This window comes from Pseudochaenichthys georgianus, chromosome 13, assembly GCF_902827115.2.
Source record: "Pseudochaenichthys georgianus chromosome 13, fPseGeo1.2, whole genome shotgun sequence".
In the NCBI taxonomy this organism is placed as follows: domain Eukaryota; kingdom Metazoa; phylum Chordata; class Actinopteri; order Perciformes; family Channichthyidae; genus Pseudochaenichthys; species Pseudochaenichthys georgianus.
The window spans coordinates 2229806-2253079 of NC_047515.1; the positions used below are offsets into that span (position 1 = coordinate 2229806).

At 42.8% G+C, this 23274-nt stretch overlaps 2 protein-coding genes across 3 annotated transcripts; one reads left to right on the forward strand and one right to left on the reverse strand.

Annotated features, from left to right (window-relative positions):
* Positions 1–6741: 6741 nt before the first annotated feature.
* Positions 6742–10667, forward strand: LOC117457624 (insulin-like growth factor-binding protein complex acid labile subunit). 2 transcript variants are annotated; one of them, XM_034097798.2, is made up of 3 exons: positions 6742–6831; positions 7301–7537; positions 8455–10667. In XM_034097798.2, the coding sequence occupies exons 2-3, from the start codon at positions 7322–7324 to the stop codon at positions 10330–10332; spliced, it is 2094 nt and encodes a 697-aa protein (XP_033953689.1). In that variant the 5' UTR covers positions 6742–6831; positions 7301–7321; the 3' UTR covers positions 10333–10667. The 2 variants fall into 2 exon arrangements, with proteins under 2 accessions (XP_033953689.1, XP_033953691.1); XM_034097800.2 differs by having other exon boundaries at positions 7311–7537.
* Positions 10668–10760: 93 nt separating this feature from the next.
* On the reverse strand, positions 10761–23043 carry LOC117457515 (oocyte zinc finger protein XlCOF6-like). The gene is made up of 8 exons (XM_034097654.1): positions 22762–23043; positions 21514–21612; positions 20343–20679; positions 19681–19751; positions 16978–17103; positions 16437–16716; positions 12921–13672; positions 10761–11998 (listed from the first exon to the last, which is right to left on the reverse strand). Exons 1-8 carry the CDS (start codon positions 22915–22917, stop codon positions 11732–11734), a joined length of 2088 nt encoding a protein of 695 aa, XP_033953545.1. The 5' UTR covers positions 22918–23043; the 3' UTR covers positions 10761–11731.
* Between the last annotated feature and the right edge of the window lie 231 nt (positions 23044–23274).

Consider the following 23274-nt stretch of genomic DNA (forward strand, 5'->3'; position numbering starts at 1 on the left):
GGGCGGTGTGTTTGGGACCATTGTCATGCTGAAAGACCCAGCCACGTTTCATCTTCAATGCCCTTGCTGATGGAAGGAGGTTGTCACTCAAAATCTCACGATACATGGCCCCATTCATTCTTTCCTTTAGACGGATCAGTCGTCCTGGTCCCTTTGCAGAAAAACAGCCCCAAAGCATGATGTTTCCACCCCCATGTTTCACAGTAGGTATGGTGTTCTTTGGATGCAACTCAGCATTCTTTCTCCTCCAAACACGTCTCGTTGAGTTTTTACCAAAAAGTTCTATTTTGGTTTCATCTGACCACATGACATTCTCCCAATCCTCTTCTGGATCATCTAAATGCTCTCTAGCAAACTTCAGACGGGCCTGGACATGTACTGGCTTAAGCAGGGGGACACGTCTGGCACTGCAGGATTTGAGTCCCTGGCGGCGTAGTGTGTTACTGATGGTAGCCTTTGTTACTTTGGTCCCAGCTCTCTGCAGGTCATGGACTCGGTCCCCCCGTGTGGTTCTGGGATCTTTGCTCACCGTTCTTGTGATCATTTTGACCCCACGGGGTGAGATCTTGCGTGGAGCCCCAGATCGAGGGAGATTATCAGTGGTCTTGTATGTCTTCCATTTTCTAATAATTGCTCCCACAGTTGATTTCTTCACACCAAGCTGCTTACCTATTGCAGATTCAGTCTTCCCAGCCTGGTGCAGGTCTACCATTTTGTTTCTGGTGTCCTTTGACAGCTCTTTGGTCTTGGCCATAGTGGAGTTTGGAGTGTGACTGTTTGAGGTTGTGGACAGGTGTCTTTTATACTGATAACGAGTTCAAACAGGTTCCATGAATACAGTTAACGAGTGGAGGACAGAGGAGGCTCTTAAAGAAGAAGTTACAAGTCTGTGAGAGCCAGAAATCTTGTTTGTTTGTAGGTGACCAATTACTTATTGTACCGAGGAATTTACCAATTCACTCATTACAAATCCTACAATGTGATTTCCTGGATTCTTTCCCCCCATTCTGTCTCTCATAGTTGAAGTGTACCAGGGTGAACATTACAGGCCTCTCATCTTTTTAAGTGGGAGAACTTGCACAATTGGTGGCTGACTAAATACTTTTTTGCCCCACTGTATGTGGGGCAAAAAAGTAATGTTCCCCATCTATGATAATTTCTCTTACTATATTTATTGTTTTGCATCAAAATACCAAGGAACATTCCTTGAATACATCATTATGGTTCAAAAGAAGTCTGTTTCTTTTCAGGGCTCCTCCAAATGTGAGAAATGTGTCTTGTGTGTGTAATATACATGCAAGTGTATACTTGTAAGTGCTTTGAGCACCAGGAAAAGCGCTATATAAATGACATGTGTTATTATTATTATTATTATTATATAAGTCCTGCAATTTCACATTTATTTATGTATTTTTCTCTCAGTTTATTTACAATTGGCATTGTTTCAGATTGCTCTTTAATGGTGAAAAATATATAAATATACTGTTACTTTTTTCCATGGAGTACATATCTGGTGTTCTGGTTTTGTTTTTTACTTATTGTGTTATTAATAACGGGCCAATACTTAGCCTTTTTTTTTTTTTTTTAAACTGTTGTAATCATGTACCTGTTGCGGGACAAATAAAGAATTTCTAATCCTGATTCTGAAATCTGCTTCTTTTAACATCTAATGTATTTTTTAATTTAATTAAATATGCACCCCAAATTGTGTAACTTTTCAAGAGCTTCATATTATAAATACAGCTGTGAAACCTACATGGACAGTGCACTTTGTTTTCCCCCGTCGGCACTCTCCGCAGATTCATCTATTTGTCAATTCCCCACAGTTGGGAACATTGACAGTACAGCTCTTGATTCCATTTGTTGCGAATAACACATTTAAAAAAGATAGGACTGAGGTGATATCGATTTGGGGCGCAATAAAAGCAGCACTCCTGAAGGACACGGGGACTTAGTTATTGAAATGGCCCATGTGTTGATGTTTAACTCTACATGTAATCAAGTCATGTCTCTGCGTAAGTGTCCTTGAACGAAAGGATCTCTAGAACTGAAAATGGGGTTATATACTTTTAAAAATCACCTTATTGAAAGACCTATGTATTTCACCCAATCCCAGAAAATATCATTGTATTACTATTAAATGTACAGTGCATTTGACAAAACATGCACTCTAGCATCATGTTGATTTATTAGCAATTAAAACAATCAGAGTGGGGGTTTTCAATTCCGCCAAGCCCATATATTAGATTTATTTTTGCTTGTTGTAATACATAAAATTCTACATGCACAGATGGCCACACCTTGGAGACAATGTGTATTTATGAAACCGAGTAAAACAAATTATATGCAGAGGACAGTCTAATATATCTTTCTGTCCCTGTTTACTTTTGCTCATTTCCACATGGCTCACCCTCCCTCTCACTTTCATAACAGATGGAGAGAGAAGAGTTAGTATATTTGTGACTTGTATATTTTTCATGACTAAATCCCAAATGATAATCTTACCTGGACCGATCGGGACCTGTTGGAGCGGACCCAGGGCCTCATCCTTCCCCTACTTCCCAGTGATGGATTGGACCTGGAGTGACCTGGACCCCCAGCAGCCTGAGATGCTGATACCGGAACAAGCAGGTGAGCCACAGAGCGTCAGACTCACTGTCAGCCTCAGAGAACTCGGGCAGAAGAGAGCGGAGAGCAGAGAGCTGCTGCTGAGATGGCAAAATAATCGATGCTGGAAAGAACAACCGGAGCAGCAGTCCATATTTCCATGGACTGCAGAGCCTGTTCTGAACACTGTGTCACAGAGAACAGCAGCATCATCACCACCACTGCCCAGCGGAGTATAAACCTATTAGAGGGGAACAACACAACATGTGGAATTGTCAATACTTCTAATGGGCTATGGAAAGAGGGAGGAGGGGTGAGTCGGTTTCTGTTGCTTTCTACATTTGTATGGAGGAAACTTCTGAAGCAATTGGAGTCAGGACTCAGAGAGACACAAGGAGAGCTGGAGCTTTGGTGGCAAACACTGACGGTTTATTTGGAGCTTCGGCCGGAGAATTTACAAGACATGTCACGGGCCACGGTTTGACCACAGGTTGAGATGCCAAACCAATTCTGAAGATCTCTACCCCAGACCCATGTGTTTAGCTAGTTCCGAGAGCATCATCAACATGCTGCATAACAAGATAGAATCATAACACCTCTCTCAGCTGACGCCAACAGGCAGGAGCAGGGAGACGGAACACTGAGAGCACAGCAGCCAAGGTTACAGGGGCCTGTGCTCAGTCAGGGCAGTTTGAACTGATACACTGGGTCAAAGTGATGGGCCTCGGGAAATATTTCCCCAACAGTGTGTGTGTGTGTGTGTGTGTGTGTGTGTGTGTGTGTGTGTGTGTGTGTGTGTGTGTGTGTGTGTGTGTGTGTGTGTGTGTGTGTGTGTGTGTGTGTGTGTGTGTGTGTGTGTGTGTGTGTGTGTGTGTGTGTGTGTGTGTGTGTGTAGAGTTAGTGATTTGTGCTGATCTGAGCACGTCAGCAGGGATTGATCCAACAATGTCTCATGTTGACCCCAATGACATCAACAAAAAAACACACACATATTTGTATACTTTAATACCCACTTCCTACCAACACAGGTCCTCACATTGTTATGTATTCCCCAGCTTTTTGAGTGTAAGCATCATAACTACACACTTCCCCACCACCCTAACACAACAGTAGCCTAAGTTTTACACTAAAGCCAGTAATTGACCCTTAAACCACCATATACAACACTTGTATAGAATAATGTATGGAAGCAAATACCAGCAAAAAGAAACTGATAAACGCTGATTGCATTATTTATGACTTGTATTATCTATTTTTCTGAGTATTTTGTATGTTCATCTGCCAAAATGTACAGGTACAGGCACAGGTACAGGTACAGGTATACAAGTACAGGCACAGGTACAGGTACAAGTACAGGCACAGGTACAGGTATACAGGCAAAGGTACAGGTACAGGTACAGGCACATGTATACAGGCACAGGTACAGGTATACAGGCACAGGTACAGGTATACAGGCACAGGCACCGGTACAGGTATACAGGCAAAGGTACAGGTACAGATACAGGCACATGTATACAGGCACAGGTAGGCACAGGTACAGGTATACAGGCACAGGCACAGGTATACAGGCACATGTACATGTATACAGGCACAGGTACAGGTATACAGGCACAGGTATACAGGTACAGGCACAGGTATACAGTCACAGGTACAGGTATACAGGTACAGGCACAGATACAGGTATACAGTCACAGGTACAGGTACAGGTACATGTATACAGGCACAGTCACAGGTACAGGTACAGGTACATGTATACAGGCACAGTCACAGGTACAGGTACAGGTATACAGGCACAGTCACAGGTACAGGTACACTACAGGTATACAGGCACAGTCACAGGTACAGGTACATGTATACAGGCACAGTCACAGGTACAGGTACAGGTATACAGGCACAGGTACAGGTATACAGGTACAGGTACAGGTATACAGGTACAGGTACAGGTACAGGTATACAGGCACAGTCACAGGTACAGGTATACAGGTACAGGCACAGGCACAGGTACAGGTATACAGGTACAGGTATACAGGTACAGGCACAGGCACAGGTACAGGTATACAGGTACAGGTATACAGGTACAGGTATACAGGTATACAGGTACAGGCACAGGTACAGGTACAGGTACAGGTATACAGGCACAGTCACAGGTACAGGTACAGGTATACAGTCACAGGTACAGGTACAGGTACAGGTACAGGTACAGGTATACAGTCACAAGTCACAGGTACAGGTACAGGTACAGGTACAGGTATACAGGCACAGTCACAGGTACAGGTACAGGTACAGGTACAGGTATACAGTCACATGTACAGGTACAGGTACAGGTACAGGCACATTCACAGGTATACAGGCACAGTCACACTGATAAACGCTGATTGCATTATTTACGACTTGTATTATCTATTTTTCTGAGTATTTTGTATGTTCATCTGCCAAAATGTACAGGTACAGGCACAGGTACAGGTACAGGTACAGGTATACAAGTACAGGCACAGGTACAGGTACAAGTACAGGCACAGGTACAGGTATACAGGCAAAGGTACAGGTACAGGTACAGGCACATGTATACAGGCACAGGTACAGGTATACAGGCACAGGTACAGGTATACAGGCACAGGCACCGGTACAGGTATACAGGCAAAGGTACAGGTACAGATACAGGCACATGTATACAGGCACAGGTAGGCACAGGTACAGGTATACAGGCACAGGCACAGGTATACAGGCACATGTACATGTATACAGGCACAGGTACAGGTATACAGGCACAGGTACAGGTATACAGGCACAGGTATACAGGTACAGGCACAGGCACAGGTATACAGTCACAGGTACAGGTATACAGGTACAGGCACAGATACAGGTATACAGTCACAGGTACAGGTACATGTATACAGGCACAGTCACAGGTACAGGTACAGGTACATGTATACAGGCACAGTCACAGGTACAGGTACAGGTATACAGGCACAGTCACAGGTACAGGTACACTACAGGTATACAGGCACAGTCACAGGTACAGGTATACAGGTACAGGTACATGTATACAGGCACAGTCACAGGTACAGGTACAGGTATACAGGCACAGGTACAGGTATACAGGTACAGGTACAGAGGTACAGGTACAGGTACAGGTACAGGTATACAGGTACAGGCACAGGTACAGGTATACAGGTACAGGTATACAGGTACAGGCACAGGTACAGGTATACAGGTACAGGTATAGGTATACAGGTACAGGTATACAGGTACAGGCACAGGTACAGGTACAGGTATACAGTCACAGGTACAGGTACAGGTACAGGTACAGGTATACAGTCACAAGTCACAGGTACAGGTACAGGTATACAGGCACAGTCACATGTACAGGTACAGGTACAGGTACAGGTATACAGTCACAGTCACAGGTACAGGTACAGGTACAGGTATACAGTCACATGTACAGGTACAGGTACAGGCACATTCACAGGTATACAGGCACAGTCACAGGTACAGGTACAGGTACAGGTATACAGGCACAGGTACAGGCACAGGTACAGGTACAGGTATACAGGCACAGTCACAGGTACAGGCACAGGCACAGGTAAGTGTAGTTTACAGGAAAAGGTGGCTGGAAAGCAAACACAACAACAATTTAAAGTCTGGGAGGGGATGAGAGGAAAGGGCCCTGTGATATTCTGCAGGGCTGATGAGAGTGAGTGGCAACAGGTGAGGATGTGAAAGAAACCGTCTGAGGCCCTCTGCTGGATGGATGGAGTATGGCACTGAAGGCCCCTTGGGAAGACATAACATTACATTACACGACATACCGTTAGCTGAAGCTTTTAAGCAACTTACAATAAGTGCAAAAACCATAAAGAATCAAACTCCGAACAACAAGGAACGTGCAGATATATTCACTTCAAGCAAGATCATACCATAGTAAGTCTGCAGTAGACTTTTATTGATAAAATAAATATGTAGAATGTCGTTCTCTTCTTGTTGCTATTGAGGACCAGCCTACTCTTGATCTTTCCGGAAGAAGTCTTCTATGACAGACTGTCTGATGTGGTTTGTTAGTGTGCAACGTGAAGTCAAATGTGTATCTAGTCGCTCTTCTCAGAAAGGTCCTTTCATAACCACACCTTCCTCTGCTACAGATACACTATTCTTACAGTGACAGGATCATTTAGTACGACAGTATATCTGCAACAAAACGCTACAAGCTCTGCCTTCTCATCAGTGGTGAGTTTTGATTCAAGTACAATTACAATTGTATAACAAAGCAAGAGTAGTGCTTAGAAACGTATTTACTGAATAGAGCTTTCATCATTTGGGTGATTCATTTTTCTCACAAATAAGCTAACTATGATGGTTAAAGGAATACAACAAACAAAAATGTAAAACACAATCTATTCATCAAATATATTGTATCAGAGATTACTCCTGGAGATCCAGAAAAACATATATTGGTATAATTTACCTAAAAACCAGTAAAAACAATATACTTTATTCATTAAGCGCTTTTTAGATCAAAGACGCTTTACAAAATAAAATAAAAGTGAAAATAAAATCAAGCTCACAGAAACAATAACACAGGGACACAACATTAATAACACATTAAAAGTCAGTCTAAAAAGGTGAGTACCAAGATTGAATCATTGTTTGGGTTTATAAACAGAGTTTTACAGTTTTAACTCTCCATGTTTTACAGTTGGCTTCAGCCTGAGCCACCATGCTGGCAGCCATGACGCTGGCCTCTCTGAGCCTCTGGGTGTGGGCGTCTGACCTCTGCCCCCCTGTCTGCCAATGTCTCCACAACCTGACCACCATCATGTGTCAGGACAGAGGCCTGGACCAGATCCCTGAGCTGCCAGAGAGCGCAGAGAATCTGTACGTCTCCTACAACAACATACAGGAAATACCCAGACATGGGCTGGAGGAGCTGCAGGTACGAAACACAGAGCCGCCTGAAAGTGTACTTTGTGGTTTTTGGTTTTGAAAATAACTTTCCCATGTCTTCATGTGTCTGTACACTGACAGTAGTGATAACCTTTCGCAAGACATGATGAATAACACCTTTATTGAAGAACCATACTGGTGGTTTAACATGAACAAGTATAGCTCATCAAGTAACTTAAGCAGACAATATTTCTGAACTTATTATTGGACGTACATTCACCAGATATTCATTCAACTGTAAGTTAATGTTTTCCATGCTTTCAAGAGATAGTCGAACATTTTAAGAAATTCATTTTCTTGCCCCTGTTTTTTTTAATTAAAAAGTATTCATTTATTTAACGGGGACAGTGTACATTAATGAACATTTCTGTAAACGTGCCAGAGTTAGCCAAGAGTTAGATGAACATATATACATATACATATATACTTTCATACTGTTAATATGAAGCTACCAACAGAAGAGCTTAGCTTAGCTTAGCACAAAGCCTGGGAGCTAAGATATGTTTCATGGGGCTGTCCAACAGAAACAAAATCTGCTTATGGACACACTAAAAATGCACTTATTAACACGCAAAATCTACTTTATTACATTTGTAAAAACTCCAAAGTGTTAAATAAACCAACAGTTTGTTGCCTGAATATTTCTGGGATGGTACAGGTTGCCAGACAGCCAACAGAGACTACAGGAAGTGCTCCTGACATGAAATACTCTGGCTCATAACCCCCAGTAAGCCAGGAAATATTTTTATAAACAAAATATGCATGTACCTTTTCATTTTTCTATTGTGATGTATCTTCCTATATAAAAAAAATACAAGTTTATTTTATATGATAAATATATAAACATGTATTTTATATGAAACATAAAAACTCACGAGTCTTCTCTTCTTCCTGGATATTATGTAGGTCCTGGATCTGACTAAGAATGAGATGAATGTATTCCTATTCCTAAACCCAGTTTGGCCCAACATGACCAAGCTCTCGAAGCTCTTCCTACCCAACAATAACCTGTGGTTTCTGAAATCGGATCAGTTCCTACATTGCCCCGTTCTTACCTTACTTGACCTGAGTTGGAACCAGATCGTACATATACCGACCGGATTCCTCCTTGGATTAGCTCAACTGGAGACGCTGGATGTGAAATTCAACCAGATTAAACTGTTACAGGTTGGGGCATTGGAAGGTGCCTTCAACCTAACTGACGTCAACCTAAGCCATAACAATTTATCCAACTTAGAGCAAGGTGTGTTCAAAAACTCTGCTGTGTTAGAAAAGCTTGATCTGTCCAGTAACAAAATCACAAGTATTGGTGAGGGCACCTTTAGAGGAGCGACAGGTCTCCAACACCTGGACCTGAGTGGCAACATCCTGGTCACTGTTCCAGCTGAGGCAATCAGGGATATAAGCGTGCTCAGGAATCTCAATCTACAGATGAACAGACTCACTAGCCTTCCAGAGGATTGCCTCTCTTCATTGGGCCGGTTGTTTCATCTAGACCTGAGCGACAACAAGCTGACCTCTCTGTCTGAGGGATCGCTGAAAGGCCTGACCAAGCTGAGTGAGCTGGACCTCAGTCGCAACCTCATAGATTCTCTGCCCTCAAAAGTCTTCAATGACCTGATAGGCCTTGAGATACTTGATTTATATGGTAACAGACTGACATCTCTTCCTCTTGACATATTCAGTAACCTGAAAAACCTCAAAGAACTGCAGCTGGAGAGCAATCAGATCTCTGCCATTCCAGTTGGGGTATTTGATTCGTTGTCCAGACTCAAAGAGTTACAGCTTTCAAAGAACTGCATCCTGGAGCTCCACCCTGCTCTGTTCAACGAGCTCAAATCACTGCAGAACCTGGACTTGGACAACAACGCTCTGAGGCACCTTCCCAAAGGCCTTTTCCACAAGACGAGGGTCGTCAAGGAGATACACCTCGATGACAACCACATCAGGTCCATACATCACTCAGTCTTCCACGGTTTAAGAAGACTACATTCACTGAAGCTCTCTCGCAACCGTCTCACCTCTCTACACCCAGACCAGTTCAGAGACCTTATCCGTTTAAAAGAGTTACATCTAGATGCCAACCACATTGGAGACTTTCCTACAAGCCTGTTCATGAATCTAACAAACCTCATAACTCTGAATCTGGACAATAACAGTATCTCAGAGCTTTCTCCTGATGACTTTGTTGGGTTGGCATGCCTCAAAGAGCTCGGGTTGAGCTTCAATCAGCTCCATGACATCCCGTACAACACCTTCTATCCCCTCCACCTTCTCCGCAAGCTTCAGCTAAAGAACAACAGCCTGGAGCGTTTACACCTTCAGCTCTTTGCCCGACTTTCGAAGCTAACAGAACTCAACTTGGATGAAAACAAGCTGGATCGCCTGCAGCCTGATGTGTTTCAAGGACTTATAAACCTCCAGAGATTGAGTTTGAAGTCCAACCAGCTCAGAGCAATGGAGAATGGGACTTTGGGGCCTTTGGGAAACCTAAGCACAGTTCATCTGTCAAGTAACCTGTGGAACTGCACCTGTGCGCATGTTCTCTACATCAGCTGCTGGGTCAACATGCACAGCGATAAGCTTGGAGACCAGCCCCGTTGCTTCTTCTCCTCTTCTTCCTCACCATTAACTATCCATACACCCCTTTCTCAGGCAGCCCAGTCTCCCCAGCTGTTACAAGACCAATGCATTACAAGAGCGGCAAGTGGCTCATCACGGTCATTTCCTCTAGAGATGCTGAAGCTGATCACAATCTCTGTCCTAGCTCTCAGCACACCGTGACATCCTCTGTGGTGGTGTTGTGTTCTCGAACACTTCTTCCTGCCCTTTGTTCTCAGTATACTGTAGTGGTGCAAATCAAATGGCCACTGTGCACTGGATTCATTATGCAAAAGTGCAATATTAACATAGATCTTGCAAAAATGCTAACTTAATGATTTCATTGACAATAAAATGTAGAGCTAAGGAATATAAAGTGTATGAGTATGTATTATTTGGTAGTCAAAATAAATCATATAGCTTACATTTTAAAGTAAAGCCTCAACATAAATTAGCATCTGATTTGCATCAGCTCTGGGTTTTAACCATGGTGGCCTTAAGATTTGGATTGAAGGTTTTTAGAGTTGCAACTGTAAACCAGTCAAAATAGACTTTTAAGCATTTAAAAGTTCTCCAATGCATTATTAAAGCAATACAAGAAAAAGCTCAAATGATTTAAATAACAATGTTTATCAGTTTGACACACACAGTTGAGACATAACAAATATCCACTCCACAAGAGAGGTAACAGATGACACATTCTTACAAAATCCCTGTTTGGGTATCTCCGCCGGCACATTGGCTCGTTACTGCACAGAAGGCAACGTTGTTTCCAAAAGTCACAGTTGTATTTTTTTAATCTATTTTTCTATTGGCGATCATTATAAAAAAAACACTAAAAAACAAATCACTCTTCAAATGGTCGTGCAACTTAAATGTGGTTGTTAAAAGATTATAATGCTGCAGGAAAAGTCAGCCACACTTTTAAAGCTTCAATCAGGCTCGTAGTTGGACATCCGTCGGCTAAAGACGGCCTAATGTTAATTGTGGAGGGTGAGATTGTTTGTGTTATATGGAGATAGATTTGTCTCAATATTATGTGTGAACACATTGGTTACCGTGTGTAATTGTGACATCTGTAAATGGAAATCCCCACTAAAGTGTTTCCAAAATTGTTTTTTGCATTTGTGGACCGTGTTTTACATTCACAGATTGTCATTGACTAAGGATGATCCATCTGTTCACACAAATAATATTGAGACCTGGCAAAACTAGGGGAAATGAAAACAGCTTGTAAATGTTTAAGTCATTCAAGCCATTTGCCAAATAAGTTGGAGAGATGGTCTCCTGGATGGCGGATTTGAAATAAAATGTGTTTTAACTCTTGTTGTCCAGCAGTATCCAGCTTCAAATCATTTGAGCTGATTTTATAATGGTGCTTACCTGAACCTTTTTTCGACTTTAACTTAAGGCTGTTAAATTACAGTTCCACAAATCCAAACCCCACACTGCATCTTTCCTCAACATGTTCATTGAGGGTAGCTTTGAATCTGGAAAACCAATCTTTTACTATCCATCCATTCATATAGTCCTTGTTGGGTTCAGGCAACCCTATGTCCTCGTCCTCTTCACAGTTGAGTCTTCAGACGTAGAAACACTTGTGGTCCTTCAGGTTCCTCAGGTAGGAGAAACTCTTCCCGCACTTGTCGCACATGAACTGTTTCTCCCCGGTGTGTATCTGCTGGTGTGCTTTCAGGCTATTTCCCTGGTTGAAGCTGCGGCCACATGTGTCGCAGCAGAACGGCTTCTCCCCGGTGTGGATGCGCTGGTGTCTGTTCAGGTTCCCTGTGTTGCTAAAACACTTCCCACATGTGTCGCAGCTGAACGGCTTCTCTCCTGTGTGGACAACCTTTGGAAAAGAAGATCATTCGAAAGACTTTAATCATTTTCATATGTAAGATTTAAAATGTTTAAATCATGAATAAAGATTTACATCAAATCAGGCTTCATGCGAGACATGTTTCTTATTCTCAACCTGAACCTAAAAGTTGCTCTTACAAGTGTTTCAGGTCATATTAATTCTCTTTCAATACACCTGCTCATGAGAATGTCCTTCTTTGTCCCTGTTTTACGGACATTTCATTGATAATAATGTTACCACATCCTAAAAGGAACAATTCCACACTAAAGAGCTTAAATAAATAAGCCAACAACAACATTCATTTGTCAGCGTCAGAACATACACAGGATCCAGAAAACTGACAAAACATTAGTCAAAAATGTGTTCTCAGAGCATGCCTGTTCTATGACACACATAAAGATACAGGTTTCACCCTGATGTTGGTTGTATAAACTAGAACATTTAAACAACCAACATCAGGGTCAGATGGAAACAGGAAGTTGGTGTGTTGCATCTGTAAGTACCCAGAAGAGCAGAGTCAGCGCTGCGGTTTCTCCTATTTCATCTCAACATGAGGTCTGTGGGCTCCCTTTTCGTATCCTACCAACTACAGACAACTTATCAACTTTAAAGGTGTAAGAATTTTTTTTCGGACTAAAGCTTGTTTTTAGCAAAGGATTCCCACCTTTTTGTTTAGCTCCTCAAACATGAATGTTGCTATACAGTCTATATATATATAGTGTGTGTGGGAGAGAAACTCCCTCTGGAGGAAACACAGGGATACCCTTTGGATACCCTTTACATGCACAAAAACCTATAGAACACATGCACTCCAGGAGAGGGAAAACCCCCAAAAGCACAAAATGGCCCCTTTAGGAGCATCTTCACTCTACTTGGCACTTTAGTTGAACAATAGCTAATGCAGACCCACCTGATGTGATTTAAGGCTGCTGTGTTGTGTGAACATGCGTCCGCAGATGTCGCAGGAGAAGGGCTTCTCCCCGCTGTGCGTCTTCAGGTGAATCTTCAGGTAACTGGACGACTTGAAGCTCTTCCCACAGAGCCCGCAGCTGTGCGGCCGGTCCACTGTGTGGTGCTGCTGGTGGGAGCGCAGGTCTGTGATGGAGCTGAGCCGCCGGCCGCAGATCACACACGTACAGGGGATGGTGGCCGCGTGGGTCTGGAGGTGTTTCCGCAGCGAGTCCACGCAGGTCACCGTGGTGCTGCACGCCACGCAGGCCAGAGACCTCTCCCTGGAGCCCGGGTGGGAGGTCTTCTGGTGCATCTTCAGGGCACTCTTCTGGATGAAACACTTGCCGCAGGTCTCACAGCTGAAGGGGCGCTCCCCGGTGTGGATCCGCTGATGGCCCTTCAGAGTGTCCGCCTGGTTGAAGCTCTTGCCACAAGTCTCACACCTGAAGGGCTTTTCCCCCGTGTGGATGCGCAGATGGCGCTGCAGGTTTCCTTGGATGGTGAAGCTTTTGTTGCAGTACTGGCAGTTGTAGGCCCGCTCCCCCGTGTGGACCATCTGATGCATCTTCAGGCCGTGTGCTCGGTAGAAGCTCTTCCCGCACTGCTCACAGCGGAACGGCCGGACCTCGGCGTGCAGGCGCTGGTGGTTCCTCAGCAGCTGCTTCAGAGTGAAGCCCTTCCCACAAACATCACAGGTGTGTGGTCTCTCACCTGTAGATGGATAAGATTAACAGAATATGACATTGTCAAAGGTTATATGTTTTCTAATAGACATTTTTATTAAAACACAATTATCCCTGGTCAGCATCTCTAGTGAGTTTTAGCCCCTTTTAGCTCATTGTTTCGGATTTATGACACTATACTGTATGGTTTTGTCTCATCTCACTCGTTGACCCCCATTTTGATAAACCAGATAAATGGCCTAGAAAAAGTGAAACCTTTAGTGCTAGTGAAAATTGAACATATTTATATGTGGGTCAGCAACAGAACTCAAAATGAATCCTTGTATCACTGTGTCTGCGTAAATACGTTTCCTATGTGTGTTAATGTGGATATTCCTCATCAAATCTTTATAAGGCATTATTATTTTCAGTATAACAACCATAGACTATAACAAATATATTGGAAGTAGTCACCGTGACATCACACGTTAGTGTGGCAACTACAGTTTGGAAGCCTCTAGTTTGGCCTTTTAGCAGTCGCCATATTATTTTTTGGAACCAGACACAAGAGAATGTTGATGAAGATATTTTTAGGCAACAAACATAGTTTACCTTTCATTAACTGAAAACACATTGGGTTTTTGTCTTTAGACTTTGAGCTTTTCACAACACCAGGACACTGAAGCAGCAACCTGTCAATCACAACATAGCCCTAAAGCAGGGGTGTCCAGACCACGGTCCGGGGGCCAACTGTGGCAATTCTAAAAGTCTAATGGAATATGGCCCACACCCAAGAAACCTGTGCTTTTCCTTTATTGTACTTCTTAAGTATAAATGTAAACTGATTTTAAGCAGTATAATTCATGTGTTAAATAGTACACTTTCAAAAAATGTAGTCAATTCAAGTTGAAAATATTTAAAAACAAATCTTAGTTGATAATAAAAAGCCCAATAGCTTGAAATATACCCTTGATATTTCCCCTTATTGTCCGGGCTGTGAAGGAAGACTGAGAAACACAGCTTGTACTGGCTTCTGTTTTAAGGGCTGAGCTGCCAACACTTTCAGTAACAAGGTCAATGAAACCCTGTGGAGGCTGTGATGGAGGCTGTGATGGAGGCTGTGATGGAGGGCTGTGATGGAGGGCTGTGATGGAGGCTGTGATGGAGGGCTGTGATGCAGGCTGTGATGGAGGCTGTGATGGAGGCTGTGATGGATGGAGAGCTGTGATGGAGGCTGTGATGGAGGCTGTGATGGAGAGCTGTGATGGAGGCTGTGATGGAGAGCTGTGATGGAGGCTGTGATGGAGGCTGTGATGGAGGGCTGTGATGGAGGCTGTGATGGAGGCTGTGATGGATGGAGAGCTGTGATGGAGGCTGTGATGGAGGCTGTGATGGAGGCTGTGATGGAGAGCTGTGATGGAGGCTGTGATGGAGAGCTGTGATGGAGGCTGTGATGGAGGCTGTGATGGATGGAGAGCTGTGATGGAGGCTGTGATGGAGGCTGTGATGGAGGCTGTGATGGAGGCTGTGATGGAGAGCTGTGATGGAGGCTGTGATGGAGAGCTGTGATGGAGGCTGTGATGGAGAGCTGTGATGGAGGCTGTGATGGAGGCTGTGATGGAGAGCTGTGATGGAGGCTGTGATGGAGGCTGTGATGGAGGCTGTGATGGAGAGCTGTGATGGAGGCTGTGATGGAGAGCTGTGATGGAGGCTGTGATGGAGGCTGTGATGGAGGGCTGTGATGGAGGCTGTGATGGAGGCTGTGATGGAGGCTGTGATGGAGAGCTGTGATGGAGGCTGTGATGGAGAGCTGTGATGGAGGCTGTGATGGAGGCTGTGATGGAGGCTGTGATGGATGGAGAGCTGTGATGGAGAGCTGTGATGGAGGCTGTGATGGAGAGCTGTGATGGAGGCTGTGATGGAGGCTGTGATGGAGAGCTGTGATGGAGGCTGTGATGGAGGCTGTGATGGAGAGCTGTGATGGAGGCTGTGATGGAGGCTGTGATGGAGGCTGTGATGGAGAGCTGTGATGGAGGCTGTGATGGAGGCTGTGATGGAGGCTGTGATGGAGAGGCTGTGATGGAGAGGCTGTGATGGAGGCTGTGATGGAGGCTGTGATGGAGGCTGTGATGGAGAGGCTGTGATGGAGAGGCTGTGATGGAGGCTGTGATGGAGGCTGTGATGGAGAGCTGTGATGGAGAGCTGTGATGGAGAGCTGTGATGGAGGCTGTGATGGATGGAGAGCTGTGATGGAGGCTGTGATGGAGGCTGTGATGGAGGCTGTGATGGAGAGCTGTGATGGAGAGCTGTGATGGAGAGCTGTGATGGAGGCTGTGATGGAGGCTGTGATGGAGGCTATGATGGAGAGCTGTGATGGAGGCTGTGATGGAGGCTGTGATGGAGGCTGTTTTTTTCTTAAAGCATGTTCAAATATCAAGCATAATGTAACTACATTTGATTGATTTTGCTTACTTATTACTTAACTTATGAGGCAATATACCTCACTTCGAGTGAGGGACCCAGCCCTTCGTAGGTTTTTCTGTATGTGGCCCTCAGTGAAAAGAGTTTGGACACCACTGCCATAAAGCTTCCAGCTTATTTTACTCTAAATGGGACTATAATTTACAAAATGATCATCATGCTGTTATGGACACTTGTAAACCAACAGTTGAGACCATAAACTGATAAAGTAAAAGTAATACATGATGTCAGAAGTTGGCCCCCTGCTGCTCGTTTGAAAGAATGCAGGTTTAAGGCGTTTCTGCACTGGCTTTTCTTCTCAGACCTGTCCATCAGCTCGGTACTTCACTCACCCGTATGAAGCAGCATGTGAGCGTTGAGGCTCCGCTGGAAGGAGAAGCCTCTGCCACACTGAGAGCAGCAGAAAGGCTTCTCTGCGTTGGTCCCGTGCGCAGCCTGGTGGGCCTTCAGGTGCAGCAGCTTGGTGAACGTCTTCCTGCAGAGTCTGCAGCTCAGAGGCTGCTGGTTCTGGTTCTCCTTCTTCGCTCTATCTCGTAGGGACTTTGGCTTAACAACACGTCTAGGTCTGGTAGTTAATCCTGAGTCACCGTCATCTGGATCGTCTGGCTCCATCTAACAGAAGAAATTAAGAAATTCTTGATTCATTGCCTCTAAACTCACTGTTGCTTTACTGTTTTTGGTGGTAAGCTCCATTAACAGGTGTAGTTCATTATATTCTCAACATAAACTGCTCCCCACACTCACATCATCATTTCGAAATAGATGGAATATGTGTGTATATTAAGTCATTTACTTTATAAAGGGGAATACAACAAAAAAAAATCTACAAACAGAAAATAAAACATTAAATGAATGAATGATTTGTAAAAGCACCTGGTAGTCTGGGTCGTCGTCATTGTCCTGGCCCGGCTCTTCTCTGTACTGACCGGAGTCAGAGGACGCCTGGTCGGCCAACGCCTCCAGTGCTTCCTCCTTTATTATCACTGGTTGGACACTGTCCTGAAAGGAGAGAATGTGGACATGAGTCAAAAGATGATGTCTGGGTAACTTACAATAAACATACACAATACACATCATTTGTTTTGTATAGTTTATTTGTTTATAGTGTCGTGTACAGTCCCCATTGATCAACTCTCACAGCAAAACAGTAAATGGAGCAGCTTTAGTCAACATTGCTCATTTCCAGCTGTTGTCCCCAGCCAGATGATAATAGACACCCTTAAAATCACAATATATAAACAGCATTTGTTATCAAAAAAGGATGAAAGGCGAAAAGATAAAAGAGAACAATAACAACACACGTTACTACATGTCACATATAGCACATCACAATCACACAACAGGGGGGCAACATCCATGATCACAACATGTAACACAACATGTAACACAAGCCATATCCAACACAGACTAGTGTGTGCAGGTGTAGTTCTCAGTGAACCATGTTTTTAAGTGAGCTGTAAATGTGCTATATGTATGTATGTCTTTGATTTGAGTGGGTAGAGAGTTCCAGTTTTGTATTGCGGTGACCGAGAATGATGACTGACCAAAAGTACTCTTCCTGAATGGGACTGAAAGGTCGCCCGTGTGGAGCTTCTAGTGGTCCGTCTGGTGTTGTTACGTTACGCAGGATTTTGTACACCAGAACGATGTTACTATACTTTATTAAATCTTCCCAACTCAGGATGTTATGCTTGTTGAGGATGGCACAGTGACGGGAGCGGTTAGGTTTCTGGTCCAGTACTTTGAGGGCTTGTTTGTACAGGGTTGCTAGTGGCTTCAGCGTGGAGCTGTTTGTTTGCCCCCAGCTTGTGAGACAGTATGTAAGATGTGACATGATCATGGCATTCATGTATCGTTTGGTAGAATTCAATGTCATTGGGTTTCTTATGTATTTAAAATTTGCTAGGCTAACCTTTACTCTTTGGGTCACTTTTTTGACTTGTGTTTTGAATGTTAGATTAGAGTCAATAATGATTCCCAGGTACTTAACCTGCGGCAAAATATCAATATTTCCTCCTGAGATCCTGAAACAATGTCGTATTTTCTTTTTGTGAAAAACATTCCCACTGTTTTGTTGACATTAAGCTGAAGACAGGAGCGGTGTAGCCAGCTAGTGATCAGCACGAAAGCTGAGGTCAGTTTATCAGCAGCCTTTTGCTTTGTGTTGGCATGCACATATATCACAGTGTCATCGGCATATAGCTGTGCTTCCACATCAGGACAGACAGATGGCAGGTCATTCATATATAGGGAAAAAAGAAGTGGACCAAGTATTGAACCTTGTGGTACTCCGGTGCTTAAGTCTAGAGTTGGAGAGAGTCGATTATTGACGATAACATGCTGACGCCTACCAGTGAGGTATGATTCAATCCAGGTATGAGTGTTAATGGAGAGCAGTAAAAAGCCGACAGTTTGGACAGAAGGACCGTATGGTTGACTGCATCAAAGGCTTTGCGTAGATCCAAGAATACTGCACCAACAACACCTCCTTTGTCAACCATTGCTTTGACCTTTTCTATAAAAAAGCAGTTGGCTGTTTCGGTTGAATAATTTGCCCTGAAGCCAAACTGCATGGGATGAAGTTGAAATGACTGTTGTTTAAGAAGGAGACAAGCTGTTCTGACACCCACTTCTCAGCCACCTTGCATACTACAGGTAAGATGCTAATTGGACGGTAGTTGTTGATGTTCAGATGGTCACCTGACTTGAAAATGGGGGTTACAATTGCAGTCTTACAGGCACTTGGGAATGTCCCATGTAATACAGATGAATTGATGATTTGGGTAAGAGGGCAGACTAGGTAATCTTGCAGTGATTTAAGCATTGCAGAATCCATAGCGTATGTGTCCTTAACTTGAACTTTTAAGAGAATTAATAATTGTTTTGGTTTTTAATTCCGATATGGGTTGAATGCAAAAGGACATCTTACTTTCGTCGACTTTGATAATGTTTTCTGCTCTTAAGGGACAATTCTGTGTAATCTCGTCTACAAAGTTGATCAAATATGTATTAAAAGCTATGGCAAGTTGTTCTGAGTCTTGCACTAGGTTACCATTCTCTTTTAGTTCTAACACTAAGTTCTAACGCTTGATTCCCATCAAGGTTTTAATCTGTACCCAAGTTCTTTTAGTGTTAACTTTAGCGTCATTAATTATTGTTATGAGGAAGTTGGCTTTGGCCTTTCTGATTGCTTGAGTTACTTTGTTATGTAACTAATGAGGTAAACGTATGCCTGTCAGTAGTTAGTTTAGTTGTTAACTTAAGGTCTAGCTCCTGTTTTTCATTGTTTGGTCGAGGCACCTTACATCCAAATACACTTTTCTGTGCACAAACCCAGCGCCATAAAGAAACATTTCCCCAGTATAAACCCCACCCAGCACCTTTGGATGAAGTGGAATGCCAATTACGTTCTTGTGGCTGAATGAGAGCCAGATTCTGAAATGTATTGCTTTTACAGCAGGCAACATTTCTTTAGAAATCAATCATTAAGAAAAGACGGAAGCGTAAAAAGGGAGACCAATAATAAAGCCATTTCAAATGAAGATTTCCAGAAAATCTATAGAAACAGCATGTTACCTCATATGTTCTGCCTTTCCACAGGTGGATTATAGGCGACCTCTGTACTCCAGCATCTCCGCCAGCCCCGACTGTGAACATGGAGAAACAGGGGTTCAGCCTTTCTGTTGGGCTCATCAGACAACCTCCAATAAGTTCCAATTTAATCCAATTTTGGATGTGAAAACTCAAATGCAATCTTCCTATACTGTCGACAAAGTTAAGTGAACATAAAAACACAAAACAAAAACAGTTAAGAAGAATCTACTGGTATTTTTATTCAAATTAACTTAAAGTTGTTAAATTAAAGTTACTGTTCTGTACAGTGGTACAGAGGAAGCAGCTTCTAGATATTTGACTTGTGTATAAAGTAGCAAGAATATTCTGTTATAAGTGTTTCCTGGATTCAAAATCCTAAAAATGTATTAGCTGATTGGAAGTTTAGATTGATATCTGAATCTGTATAACTAAAGCTACTAAATCATTTTAGAGGAGTATAACCATACATTTAAATAAGTGACATACATGACACAAGTAAATGACAAGTACCTCAACAACCTCTGTTTGTACAGCAGGTTCCCTACCTTGATTAGGCCCAAATGTACACTTTTTGCAAAAGGTGAGCTAAATATTAACAAAGTTTGCACTCAGTGTCCCATGAATCAAAAGAAGACAGGGATGACCTCTGCGACTCTTCCTCCCGGAGCGCTGCCTCTGCACAGGCTCTCCTTCTGCTCCGTTGGTCTCAGCCCTCCTGTCCTCCTTCGCTACGCTGCTCTCCTCTGTCAGCTCCTCCGTCAGCTCCTCTGTCAGCTCCTCCGTCAGCTCCTCCGTCAGCTCCTCCGTCAGCTCCTCTGTCAGCTCCTCCGTCAGCTCCTCCGTCAGCTCCTCCGTCAGCTCCTCCGTCAGCTCATCTGCTTCCTCCTGGCCTCCTCTGTCCTCTAGCACTAGCTTCAGCTCCGTCTCAGCCTCCTCCAGTCTCCTCTGCAGGTCCTCCACCTCTGAAACACCCTGTGTCACCTACAGAGACAAACCCAGGCTTTTTTTAAAGGTATCAGGACAAATGGAATGTGAGGACTTCATAGTCATCTGATTTTCCTCACATATTTTACAATAATGTATGGAAGCCCATTTCTGCCAGTAAAAGAAAAAAAGAAAAACACTTTGTGCTAAGAAAAGATCCTAAAATGTACTATAATGACAAACCTTCTCTAAGTCCTACTGTCGGTTCAAGAATGTTTCTCCTCATTTTGAAAAATGAAAGCCCTAGTTTAAAAAACAAATCACATTGTTTCAACCTTTCATAACATGGCGATATTTGTAAGATAATATCAAATAGTTTGAACACTGGTAAATATCCCTTTATGTTGATAGGATTAGACCTTCGTAAAGGTTATTGTAAACTTGTTCTAGTGGGTTGAATCATCTTTACCTGAAATGTGGTATTGCTAAAAAATAACAGACACTTTCAATGTTAGTCTTCTCAATACAAACATACTGCTCATTATGTAACATTTAACTTATTTTTAGTGACAAAGAAACTAATTCAATCAAAGACATTTTAGTTTAAACAGTTTCTTCTCACATGCTAAGATTCTTTTTGAATTGTTGATTTTGTCCAAAATCAGAGTCCACACTTGCATGGCCCTTATTGTGGGAAACCTTTAGCAAAGAAACAATGAGACGGTTTATCAATAAGTCAATCCACAGACGTTTTTGTAAAAGCACAAATGCCCCAAAGCAGCTGGTTCCAGCTTATCAAACGCCAGAGTTTACATCACAGTGAAATGTTCTGCTTTGGAACTATTCTTCGTAAACTGTTTGAGGCCCTGTGCCTGGCAGAGAGAGACGTACCTCCAGCTGCAGCAGAGAGGAACAGTCGAGGAAGAGCTGGCAGATCTTCTCCACAGCTTCCTGAGCCAGAGACGTCAGGAAGACGCTGAACTGGATCACCTGAAGGAACATCACAGACGCAAAACATCTTCTGATACATTTTAGAAGGATATAATGATAGAGTATAGGAGATTAATTAAAACAATATTGTTATAATCTTGTTTTATGATTTTTTAAAACTTTGGTAAACTCAACAAATGTTTGTTTCATGCTAACATGTAAATATTTTAACAATTTACCCTAAAAAGTGACTGAGTAATTGAAAAGCATTTTCATATGTTGCTGCTTTGAATTAAACCACATTTGTGTGATAACTTTAGCTACTAGTTAAGCTACTTTTCAGATCAAATGAATATAAATAAAACTAAACATAAATGAACAAATCATTGATAATGTCTTTTCAAAGGTTAAAACATGACTTGACTTTGTTTATCACAGGGCTAAAGGGCCGAGCCGTGTGCAAAGTAAGACAAGTGAGCAGCACCTGTGTTTATCAGAGGCAACATTACAGTGAGGAACATATTAAAGCATTAATAATGTAATACAATACCATAAAGGACATTATTCTGATATGTAATTCTGCTAAATTAGAACATTTCGCCTCCTACCCAAGTATATTTTGACTTCGTTAAAAAGTTAAATTAAGGACTTTCACTTAAAAACATCTCTCCCAGACTTTTTATTTTAACTAAATGCATAAAACATATCAATATATATACATATCAATATATATATATATATATATATATTGATATGTATATATATAAATAATATACATACATTGACATGGCTGAATTCCAGTCAAAAACCTGTCCTCTGTGTCATTGTGAAAAAAGCAGCTTGTTATTGACAGCTGGTCGCGTTGAGTAAACCTGTAGCTGAACCGCTTCTAGACATACAGCAGATAGATAGGCCTGGGCCTGCTACCCAACTCCAAATTAATATCAAAGATGGATTTTCTGGGTTGTTGGTCAACCAGGGCTACATAATTACATCAATTCAGCCAAATGATGCGCTCTACCTAGCATAGCAGTCCTACATTGAGTGGTTATAACTTATTTAAGTTAAGCCGTTGAAAGCTAACTAAAGCAGCTAGCTAGCTCTTCTATTTCTATGCTCAGCTGGTTGTTTAGCAGCCAGAGAAGGAGGGAGCCCCGAGACAGCGGAGGCTGTTACCGACAGATGTTACACACCGGACTTTAAACGTACCTTCTCCTCCGAGGACCCGTGTGTGTTTTCAGTCTCACATGATGACATTTCTGGACATGTTTCTGCAGACCCGCCGATAACTTTACTAATTTCTGTTACTGTCGCATTTACCATCATCTCCAAAATGGAGCCTACCTGCACCTCCAAATCTGACATTGTGACCACTGTATATTCCCACTAACAATACGTTTCTGTTCTAAAATGTTGTAATAAAAGACATGGCTTTTGTTACTACAATGTTGTCGTTAAGGGGGGAAAGAAAACTCGTGCTCTTCACAACAATGGTCATCCTCTTCCCAGTTCATGTTTTTCAAAATAAAAGCCTGCGTGCTACGGTCAGTCAGAGTGGACCCAGTGATGGAGGCAGTGTTCAGAGGTACACTAAAGTAAAAGTTATTTTACCACAATGTAAAATGGCTTATTCTGTAACAAGTTCAGAACCTGAATTGAAAATGTTTCTTGGTAACTTGTTTAAGAAAGAAAAACAATTGAAAGTGTGATTACCAGTTTCCC

Coding starts and splice junctions, on each gene's coding strand:
- LOC117457515 (XM_034097654.1), bottom strand. CDS start 22,917: ATGTCAGATTTGGAGGTGCAGGTAGGCTCCATTTTGGAGATGATGGTA. Junction 17,104..19,680: donor GGAAAGGCAGAACATATGAG/GTAACATGCTGT, acceptor CTCTCCTTTCAG/GACAGTGTCCAACCAGTGAT. Junction 11,999..12,920: donor GCAGCCTTAAATCACATCAG/GTGGGTCTGCAT, acceptor TCTTTTCCAAAG/GTTGTCCACACAGGAGAGAA.
- LOC117457624 (XM_034097798.2), top strand. CDS start 7,322: ATGCTGGCAGCCATGACGCTGGCCTCTCTGAGCCTCTGGGTGTGGGCG. Junction 7,538..8,454: donor ATGGGCTGGAGGAGCTGCAG/GTACGAAACACA, acceptor GATATTATGTAG/GTCCTGGATCTGACTAAGAA.